The sequence below is a fragment of the Myiozetetes cayanensis genome, unplaced genomic scaffold (assembly GCF_022539395.1).
Source record: "Myiozetetes cayanensis isolate MyiCay16 unplaced genomic scaffold, myiCay2020 scf1, whole genome shotgun sequence".
Lineage (NCBI taxonomy): Eukaryota > Metazoa > Chordata > Aves > Passeriformes > Tyrannidae > Myiozetetes > Myiozetetes cayanensis.
This window is the reverse complement of record NW_026086604.1, coordinates 131,887,058-131,899,091: the sequence shown is the minus strand read 5'-3', so window position 1 is coordinate 131,899,091 and position 12,034 is coordinate 131,887,058. Positions and strand designations below refer to the sequence as shown.

General features: G+C 35.9%; 1 protein-coding gene across 1 annotated transcript in view; it reads right to left on the bottom strand.

The window, feature by feature from the left end:
- The window catches only part of MALRD1 (MAM and LDL receptor class A domain containing 1), a 236,467-nt gene that overhangs the window by 47,360 nt on the left and 177,073 nt on the right, over nt 1-12,034 (bottom strand). Inside the window, 2 exon segments of the mRNA XM_050325308.1 lie at nt 1,661-1,786; nt 4,983-5,258. Coding sequence (XP_050181265.1) covers nt 1,661-1,786; nt 4,983-5,258 — 402 coding nt within the window.

Here is a 12,034-nt window from a genome sequence, read left to right as displayed (position 1 = left end):
CACTCAGAAACACATTCTCCTAGGAACAAGAGAAATCAGGCTTTAAAAGAGTAAAGGTGTTTAAGTAGTCGGTGATATTCTATTAAAAATTCTTGATGTCCCTTAACTTAGATTTCCATATCATCACATTTAATTTTACTGAAGCTTAGTTTTACATTTCTTTAGCAAGAAAAAACTCAAAATCAAAATAGAATCCCCCCAATCATTAGTAAGAAAATGATTCCTAAAATTCAAAATAGACCTGTAGAGTTTCGGATATATGCCAATTGCTTATTGAGGCAGATAACAGAACTATTCAGTGTGGACACATCCAGTTTTAAGAATAAATTTTGAGAACTAAATTACCTACTTAATAGAATCTGCTTTCTGATAAAAATGCTTCTGAAAAAAATGGAAGATTTGTAATTTACTGTCATGCAAGTCTACTGGTTTATATTCTGTATTCTTCTGCATTCAAGTAATTTCTGAATATGTTCCTATTAATTTAAAATGCTTTTTATAAATGAAGTTTATCAACTATGAATTCTCTATGAATTGTAAAATCAGTAATTTTTTAATGTTAAAGGGTGATTTATTGTCTCACATAGGCAACCTGGTCTAGTGGAAGGTGTCCCTGCCCAAGCCAGGTGTGTTGAAACTAAATGATCTTTAGGTCACTTCCAAGCCAAACCATTCTATCTTTCTGTGATATATAGTGAACACAATATTTGTGGGTAAGTTTCACTCTCAAAGAAACTAGTGGATGCCTCCTACCACTAAGTGTTTGTAAACTTTTAGTTTGTGAATAAACATTTGACATATTAGAATGAATTATATTATTGCAATACATATCATACATTGTGAACTTTATCACATAACTCTTACAGCTGTAAAAACAGAGTTAAATTCTAAAAACAGAGAGTTAAATTCTAATGCATCTTCAGCAAATCTAGGGGAGTACTGTTAACAGTGGCCCAGAGTTTGTAACTGTCTTGGGAAAGAGCTGCAGTAACTTTGTGTCATTGAATGAGATCCTTTGAACGTAGATTTAATTATTTACATAATTATCTATGTTTTTGTTAGATTTTGTTAATAAAAATCGATTCAGATTCAATGTGTATTATTGTCCTGTACTTATCTTTCTCCACCATTTAACTATTGCAAACCAAACCTGAATATTGTGGCAAGTAAACGGTGCTAAAACAAATGCTATTTGATTTATTTTCCAACATGGATTTCCAATACACTTGAAAAAAACAAACAAACAAACAACTCCCCAAACAATCCTATTAACACAAAAATGTGGGTTAACAAGTGGGATGCTTAACTGGTTAAAATTAAGGAAGTGCCTAGTAGTATACTACAAAGGATTGGAAGGTTGTGGGTTTTTTGTTTTCTTTGGTTTGGTTTTGGTTTTGTGTGTGTGTGGGGGGGGTTTTTTTAACGATATGTTTGTACCTTAAGAAACACTCCTTGTGGAGGTGTTAAATAAGATTATTAGGTTTCTTTATTTCTCCCTCTTTCATCTGTCATACTTTCATCAGGAAAACTCATGCCTGATATTATTTGATAAAGTATTAGAAGAGGAAACTCAGTCAAGTTTGAGGATTGCCTAAAGATTCATTAGAAAATAGCTATACTTTCTTTGTTTCAAATGATATTTTTATGCAAAACTACGTACCTGAACAGCTGGACTCATCAAGGCTGAAATCAATGCAGTCTGCAATTCCATCACAACGTTGGGAGACTGCTATACATTGATTAGTTGATGCACATAACAAAGAACCATTGAAACAATCTTTAATGGCTGAAACAAAAAGTAACAGTGTGGTTATTATCAGCTATATTTCTTTTTCTCGCTGTTAAAAAATTAGCAAAAAAATCTTGATTCATACTGTTGGCAATAAACTTGCATCTGTGTGACCTCTACAAGCTTTCATCTTCAAAGGCATACAACTTTACTACTGAGTTGCTAAATAAGTAAACAGAGCACAGATGGTAGAGAAACTGAATTTTCCCATATAATATTTGTGAAGAAGAGGAGGCCATATTAACTTGTAATGTTGAGACTGTAGGCAGGAAAACCCCAAAGAAAACCCATAAAAAGATATCACAGAACATGATCAACTTTCATTCATAAACTAGTTTTAAAATGATAGAATTAATTTTTAAACATATTATTTTAACACATTACAGAGGGAACAGTCATACCAATGGGTCTAACTGCTAAATACTTTGCAATTCAAGACAATGACACTAAGTTATCAGTGCTGAGGCAAAGAATGTTATGAGCACAATGGAGGCACTGAAAACAATGAAGACACTCAGGTGAAATTATCAGATTTTTATCTATATTTAATTTTCCAGGTCCAAATAAAACCTATAGAAAGTCTGTTTGAAGGAATACCATTTTTAACATTTCCTAGGTATTTAAAACCAACCAGGATTACAACATTTTGGTGCACTACAGAAAACTGAGAAATCACTTTTTACTCACTGGTATTGGAACTCAAATCAGATGGTATTGGGGTTTGTAAAAAAGTAATGTATACATCCCATTGATGCTAATATGTTTTTTTTAGATTAAATAGGTGAGATAATGTACCCTTTACTAAACTGACAGCAAGAAGAGGGACAGCCAAGTAGAACATCTACAACTGGAAAACAGTTACATGATATTCTTGTTAAATGCAATTAATAATAACTACATTAGTTATTATTAACATAACTACATTAGTTGATATAAAACAATATTAGCATAATCCTGTACAACCTAACTGCTGTGTGAACTCTACAGGAAATTCTGTCTGCATATATCTCTAAGTCATGAAGAAAAGTATTTCTGTGATAGAAACTGCGGTTTTAGTAGAGATCTGACTAATGTTTTTTGTTTGTTTTGCTTTGTCCTGGCTTTCTTTTGAGCTTTATGCTTAATCTCTGCAAGATTCATTTTGACAACTATTCTTTATCCCAGAAGAAAACTTTCCCTGACAAATTCCTGAATTCAGAACCCAGAACATTTTTGACCACCTGTTGTTAAACTTAAATGAATGAAATTACTATGGGACACAAAATGGAAGGTGTCAGTAATTCCTGAACTGAAGTTTTGTAAAATCAGCAGGTAGATCGGATCCATGTCAAGAAAAATAAAATTAAAATTCTATCTAAAATCTGAAAAAAATTAAAAACCCTCTCAATCTGTGTTATTATTACAGTACACATAGGCTGGACTTACTAGCAAAACAATCAATTTTTTAGTTTATGCATAAATTTCAATAAAATAAATAAATATTTGGAGATATTTACTTTTCTCTCTGACCTTTCTCTGTTGACAAACTTCTATGGCTTTTCACATGTTTAAAGTAAAAAGCTAGAGATTAAATGCTGTGCTCTCATGGCATACACAGTTTGATCTGAGCACCAGCTGTGACAGCAATCAGCTTTCCACTGATTCCATTCCAGACTAGCACTAACCACTTTCTTTTTGCTTTGCCTGCAACCAGTATCTTCTTCATAGAAGAAACACAAATTGCTGCTTCTATATTTCTATCTTATAATGCCAATACTTGCATGTCTCTATACTGAATTTTGGAGTAACAGTGTGATTACAGACTTGAATAAGTTTCCACCCCACTGAGGACCCCGAAGGTGTGTAACATCTATGGAGAATTTTTGTTCTTTGATTAGACCAGTATTTATTTTCCACTCAATCCCTGGGTGCTATTTAGAAGTCAAAGCAATAAAATAGACAAAACGGAACAAACCACAAAACAAAGAAAAAAAAACCCAAACCAAACAAGCCCCTCAAACCCCCAACATTTCAGTTCTTTGGGGGATACTGATAATAATGGAAATCTTGTGCCTTTCAGATTCTGAGATTCTACGTTAACTGCTGTGGTGTGGAGTTGGGATGTGCATGTAATAGGACACAGCACAGAGGTACAATAGAGGACAGATCGAAGAGGAAACAAGGTCAAAGATCATTAGTGATGAGAGGGTTACTTGAAAAAGAAACATGTAAAATTTCTACATGCTTTCAGGTTATGTAGAATTTAAGATAAGAGAGATCTCCAGAATCATGTCTTTTGCCAACAAGACCACAGAGCTCACTTCTAAACAAAAGACATACACAAATAGTCTGCCAAATCCATGCCAGTCTGGTACACTAATTTGCTAAAATAAATAGTATGTGCAATGGCCTGCATTTATATTCAGTAGTTTTGGTACAAAATATTAAAGAATACAAATTTCTAAACCTCTGCAAACTGATTATTTTACCTTTTTTGTTTGTTTGTTTCTGATAAGGATGAAAAACAATGCTAGAAAAACTTTTACAGCATGAAAGGTTTAGGAAGAAAAGGTTTTATATGTAAAAATCCTCTTTTATTTTTTTCTATGTAGCTAATTATTTTGAAATTCCTAGAATGCAACACTTGGCCTCAGTTCATATACCAATAATGAAATATTTTGAAATGGCCAGACATTCTCTTAGTTAGAGTTCAAAGCCTGTTGTCCTTGTGTTTTGTTTGTGAGCCTTTTTCCTTGCTTGGGGCAGAGATTGCTGCTACTGCAGGAACAGACTTGATTTCAAAATCCTTGAAAGGTCAGTACTGTCTTGAACGTTACTGAATTATAGAACTGCTAAAGTCTATCTGTCATACTGGAATTAGAGATTACAGAGGCAATACAAATGCAGCTGACTGATCTACGGAAAAAATGTAGAAATGCTTGCAATTATTAACAGAAATACAACAGAAATTTTTAAGAATTTACAAAAGTTGATAGGCAGGGAATAAGAATGCATAAGCAAAACTATATGGAAATGTAAAGTGTCTGTGCAGTAAAGTGTCTCTGCAGCATTATATGTGATACGTAGTATTTTTTTAACCAGGGCATGGTGAATGTTGCACTATACTTCATTATATTGGTTTTTTTCCTTCCTGAAACATCACTGGTTTAGGCAAGTTAACATTGCCAGAACTATAACAATGAAAGTAACTTACGGCAGCCAACTTCATCTTCGTTAAGGTGGCAGTCAGGCACGCCATCGCATTTCAGGAGGGACGGGATACAGCCTGTGGAGGGACACAGGAACTCTGTGTCCTTGCAGGAGCCTGGAGTCACGGTGGTGGGCCTCTCCACGGGACAGTTCATTTCATCACTTCCATCCATACAATCTTCAACCCCATTGCATCTTTCAGCAAGGGACAAACACTGCTGCACATATGCACATGTGAACTTATCACTGCTGCAAGTTGGAGGGTGTGGATCAGGTGATCCTACAAGAAGAAAAAAGAATATTTATTGATTCTCTTCTTTCAGAAGTCATTCATGCTGCCTTTGAGACATACATAGGAACTGCTAGGAATGCAGTTGATTTTGGTTACTAACCTTTTTTTTAAAAAACAATCCAACTTCTATAAAAGCACAGCTCATAGGTGCAGAACACAGTATTAAAAACATTTTGTCTCATATTGTAATCCGGGGAAGGTCTTTACACCTTCCAGCCTGCGCATTGGATTTTTTAGGTGAGACACAGTGTGCGCGGAACCGAGCCCACCCTTTAATCCTAAGGTTCATCTGCCGGGGCCAAGCGAGCTTGGACGGTGGCAGCGAGGTCCTCAGGACGTAGGTGGGTTGCCTTTAAGGGCTAACGAGTCCCACCTGCCCGGGAGTGGCCCTGACCGGGAATCGAACCCGGGTCTCGGCGGTGATAGCGCCGCGCCTTTACCACTAGACATTGTTGTTGCTGCAGCATTTTGCTTCTAAAACTCAAGTTCAGCATTTATTTTGATTCTATTACTTCTTTTAGCACGTACACATAGAAGGGTTAATACCAAAGCATTAATCTTGTCTTTCACCCTGTATCTGGAAAGCATTAAAATAATCCTCAACTTACAATCTTCCTCTACTTGTATTCAGAACGGGTGAACAAAAATCAAAGACTATGTAAATCTTGATCAACAAGGAGCATAATTCATGGAAAGCTATAATGAAGGATAAGGTCTGAACCTTCAGCAGAGTAAGAAAAAGATTTTCATAAAGTAACAACAAAGATTTTTACTGATCTAGTATATCATCACTCTGGTTCTATAGCTTAGTTTGATGTGATAGAGAATAAAACTAAAGAAGATACTAGATAAAAGTAAGTTTCCACGGTACAGCTAAATTAAAGACGTGTTCTTAAAATTTCAAACTTAAACTAATTTAGACAGCTGACGAAATAAAGGAAATAGCCCAGGCTTATTTGTTTTACTGGAAGAAAATACTGGAAAAAGCTTTCTGTGATGATGTATATAAACAAATTTGTCTCAGACACTAAAGTTCCTCTTTCTTTCTTTCTACAAAAAACATTGCAACTGAGTTTTACCGGCAGAGGGTTCAGAATTGTGAACTCTGAATTCTAAGCCACTGGCTAGGCTAATGTTGTGTTCTTTATACCATCCATGTCTATACCAGTGTCTCCCATGGAAGCAATGTGATGGATTCCTGTACTTTTTTTGTGCAGTGAAAAGAAAAATATCTCTAGAATTTAACCTTAAACATATTATTTTTGTAAAGTCAGTTTGCACCAGGTGAGTAAAGAATATAACATGATTGTTAGAGACAAGGAAAGACAAATTAATGTCACCACTTCTGTAAAGATAGAAGATTTGCTGTTGGCTTGAGGTGAAGCAGAGCAGATCAAGCATGAAAATTATTGGTGAGTTTTAGCTTGTTTTTTGAAATGGTGCAAACATTGTTCTCCCACCGCAGATGTTAAATTTTACTGCCACATTAAGGCATGATGCTGTAAAGGAGTACATGGAGTTTGGGATGACTTTATGACTTCTAATCCACTGGTCATAGCAGTATGATTGTGTATTCTGCAATATCAGACTGGAAGTTTACAGCACAAAAACTTTGCTGAAACATGCTCAGTTTCTTAGATACCTGCACTGCGAATATCAAGAGCATTTTGTACCAAAACTGATTAGCTTCTAATGTATTCAGATAAACCGAATCCTAGCCATATTTTACTATCTTGTTTCTCGTGAAACAATTACAAGGAAAAAGAGCTCAAATTTCTGTCTTATGTAGACCTTTTGATTTTCATATTGACTTTGTATAAAAAGGTTATAATTAAAACTCTTCATACAATAAAACATTATTTCATAACACTAGTGTTATTAAATTCTATCATGCTGCTAGAAAAATGTATTTGATACACTGAACATAATCTAAACCTAAAACAATAGAAATGGGTTTTGATGCATTGAAAACAATAACCTAGTGATCTTTTGCCCTTTTTGTATTCAGAATTATGTCACAACTTATGTCTCAAGAATGTGTACATGGGATTGAAAAGATTGTGGTTTCATATGCTTTATAAATATGTTAGTTAAAAAAATTATTTTCACTTCTGCTACTTCAAAAGGCTTATGAAAGTTCCATTTAGGTAGTTGACTACAGACATTTCAATTACATAGTAGATTGATTCTGAACAAATTAAAAGTGCTCTATATTTTGCTTTTTTTTCTACTTTGGTACTTTATTTTAGCAGATAGTTAATGATAGTAGCTCATAAAGGTGTTAGAATTTGGTTTGTCATTTAGAATTTGCATATAAGAATTATTTTGTATTTTGAGTTTGCACTTGCCCCTAGTAAAAAAAAAGGCTATGACTATATTCAATTGCAAATTTTTTTCTTTCTGTTACTCCTGACCCTTTCCTCACAATGCCTAGGGGACATTTAGACAGCAAAAATGACTTAAGCTGCAGTCAGTTCTGCTTAGACATGTGCTTTTGTCCTTGCATAGTCCTGTGCTGGTTTTTCTGTGTTTGTTCTGAGATAGTGGAAATCAACCCCAGTTCCAGTACGTTTGACTGTCCTCTGGTTGCAGGAAAGATTGCATTTATAGGACATTTGTGAGCACTTCTGACTCAGTTTAATTTTCTATACCTGTCCGATTCATGATACGTTTTCTAATATGTTTTTATCCAAGTTTGTTCTGTAGCCTGAACCCCCCTTTTAAACTCAATAATTCTTGAATGTGTTGCTTGTTACGAGCCTGATCTTGAGTGTTAAATTATTTTCAGGCTTTTGTAGCACTGATCAGTTTAGCCTTACGGTCCCAATCATATAAATTAGTTTATGCATGCAAATAATTCCCTACTAAATTCAATATTTAGGCAAATGCTTAAATGCTTTATTGGATTGTGGATTATTGTCGTGGGAATCTGGCCAGGGTCAACCCACTATTATTATTATTATTATTATTATTATTATTATTATTATTATTATTATTATTATTATTCCTGACTTGCATACCAGTTATTTTAGAGTGCACAATATTCACTGAGGGCAGCAAAGATGTGTCCAATTTATGGTAGAGGTTAAATCAGGGGTAAGGTTAACCAGGGGTCTTGTTGAGGTCTGTTTTATGTTTTCAGCTCATTAATGAACATCCAAAATCATACCCGGAAATCAGTAAAATAATTTCAGATCAGCACCCTGTATGAGATGAGGATATACTTCAAAGACCATAAGAATCTTCCCTTGCTTTTTAGCTCGCATTATGTATTAGTTCACAATTGTTTGGTTTCAGATATAATAGGAAAATTGTGCTCTGGATGATATTTAGTAAAACATCAAGGTTGCCATAGTCTACCAAAACTCTACTCTCAAGTTCAATCCATTTTCTTTAAATAAAGTAAGTTATAAATATTTTCTTAATTATAAAGTAAATCTGCCTGGTAAAGATTTTTAAAATTTATAAAAATATTATTTTGTATATAACTAACATTTAAAACAAACTAATTAGGAATATGCAAATGTAGAAAATCATTACATAATTCCAACTAAAAAGAAATCTCAAGCAACATTAATGCAAAACTAATTACTTGTACGCAAAACTACCATCCATGTAATTATTTATTTTAAGCTCATCATTATAGTATGTCCCACCGATATGTTTCTTTCTAAAGAGTGGTAATATTCATTCTGTTTCTTTGCCACTGGGAAGAATTTAACTAAGGGGTTACCACTGCAGTGTGGTTTGCAATGAAAAATGAGCTGGCTCTAATGACAGACTCCTCATAAATGCCCTCCATGTGCTGAGTCACACAGTGTACTGAGTAACACTCACCTAACTCAGCCATGGAAACTAACTTTAAACTTAAGCATATTCATGAATCTTATATTCCCCTCTTGCAGATATATATGAAAGTTATTTTAAAAGCAAAATCCGAAGTATGCTTTTTCGATGCGAGTTGGACTATCTCTTCGTGGCCCACAGGTAATTCCTGTCACTTAATATTATTAGGTTCAACAATTACCTGATACCGGCATGCCAAGAAAACGCTTCCCTCACCTTTTCCCAAATGCAAAAAAGATGTTCCCAACACAGCACTCATCTTCTGAGTGCTGCATGGCTCTCATTTTCAGACCTCATTCAGGAGTGGAGGAGATATTGTACAGGTTCCTTTTTTAAAAAGCAATATCTCTTTGAAACAGTTTAAGGATTTGGAGATAAATCTACTGAAAATAATAAGTTCTAAGGAAGACAGGACAAAGCTGTCTGTGTCCAGACTGCATGACCACTAAAAAGCAGGACTATCCTCAAGAATATGTTCAGTGTCTGCACACAGATGAAAAGCAAACCAAAACACCCAATTTCAGTAAAAATAACCTCTGCATGGCAAAACACTGAGTCTGGAATATAGATCTGCATGAAAAACAGCAGTAAATTGTTGATGTTCCATTACATCTAAAGGAATTATGACTTTTTAAGTAGCAAGCTGAGTACACATCCTTATTTATTTTACTTTGCACTCAGTGTTTTATTTTGCATTTATTTTTACCTTGCATATGGCAAATAACCAAAATTAAAGAATGTGCATATAAAATCTACTTGTATATCATAAAAAAGACATTTTAATTAGCTCCTAAAACCTGAGCTTTAATTTGGTCTTATTCCTTTGTGAAACTCACAACAGCTGTGCTGGCTGAGTTATTATCTAAGGACAGGAAGTGCTACCCCACAGGCACCTTCACACTTTTAAGGTAAGTTAGGTAGCTGAGCTAAATAGAAAAACATAGAAATCAGGCTAGTGTGTAAAGCAAACAAAATTTGGCATGTACTGCTTCATGAACTGTAACAACTAAAGTTGGATATATCTGTATTTCATTGTCATCAGATCAAATAAGTTCTTTACTTACATTTTTATTGCAGTGTGCTAACCATCAAAACATGTTTACAGTAAATAGAGCTCATGAGTTGATGATTTGGAAGAAAGGTACCTTTACAATGTGAAAAGTACTAAGTCAATGAGTGCTCATTGTCAAGGACATAATTACATATTTGTGGGATAGGGATTTGTAAAAGCTTTACTGTTGTTTGACAAATGTTTCTGTACACAAATGTGTTTTTTTGCTGTATTATTGTCTTTGCCATCCATGGAGTGTAATGATCCTCTTTCCTGACTATAAAGCAAACTCCACAGATCAGCACTGCAAATATTTCACTAATGAATCACAGGGATTCAGACACAGGAAACTACAGAACTGCTATTTCACAAATGTTAATATAACATAAATGTTTATATTACACAGTCGTTAGCACAGCAAGAACACACAAATATGCTTAATTTGAATGAAGCAACACCTCCAGGCTATCCTCCACTTTTCCACCTTTCTTCTTCAAATACCAAGATATCTGGGACGAAGCAGGTCTCTATTTATATTTATATATCACCTGTAACAATGAATTTTAGTGAACACCAGTGGACATTGGCATTAGAGTTAACACCAGTGTCGTGGTTTTGCCCTGGCTCAATTTGCTTTTACACCCCTCATACAATTACTATCAGTTGAGAGAAGGTTTATGCAGACAAAAAGAGACTGAATTGGGAAAAAAGGTATGAGCATTTATTATTAACAAGTTAAAACTAAAGAATTATATCTACAACAATTCTACTTAAGTAAAAGGTGCTATGTATTTACAGAAAAATACTTCTCCCCCCACCTCTTTATATCAGTCCAAGGAGGAGAAGTAGTTTCCGTTTCCATTCTCGGAGTTCCAGCTCTCTCTCTCCAGTAACTCTGCAGCACTCTTGTCCCAGCTGGAACTCCTTTATCTCTCTCTCATTCTGTGTTGGCCTCCAGGGCTGGGCCTACCCCCCTCCTGGGCTAAAACCAAAGGCTGAGGGTTACCCAGGTCCTGAAGGGTTCTCTTCCATAGGCTTGCAAGGGGACACTTGTTTACTATGGATCTCCTTCCACAGGGTTACAGGGGATAATGGCTTAAGAGTTCACCCCTGTTTCCCTATGGAGGTCCCTCCCCATGGGAAAACAGTCCTTGATAGACCTCTCCAACATGGTCTAGCATGGATCTCACACATGGATCCCAACATCCCTACCCGAGCTGTTTTTTGCTCCAGCGTAGGTTCTCTCAGGGTCACAAATCTTCAGCACCAGCAGCATGGATCTCTCACTGAGATCCCAAGCTTACCCGAGCCGTCTCGCTCCGGCATAAGCATCGTCCCCTTCAAGGGTCACAAAGTCTTCAACAGGACTCTGCCTCACCCGAGCCGCTTCTGCTCCAGCGTAAGGCTTTCTCTCTCTGTCACAGTCACAAATCTCTGATACATCCACAAGTTCCTCTGTGAGCTGCATGGGGGGTCTCTTCACCCCAACAAACTTTTACAAGTGGCAGGGATTTTTCAGTCTTTTCCCTGCTGAAGGGAGGAAGCGAAAGGGAGAAAAAAGCAGCTCTTCCCCCTTCGAACTTTCTTCTCTCTCCTCCGACTGCCAAGTTTGACCTTGGAGGTCCCTTATCTCTTCGCTGGAATTTCTTTGCAGTGGTTTCTCATCCAAGCAAGCAGTCCTCTAAAGTTTTTTTTTTCTTCACTCTCTTACAAGAGAGAAGGGAGGTTTCAGTGCCGCACTTGCCCCCCTGGCCCAGGGCCGGGGGAGGAGGAGGCCTTGGCCCACTTCAGGGCCCACCACCACCTTTCCTACATGGCTACTTAATTTCAACTGCGACACAACCCTTCTCTTCCGTTTTCTTAAAGA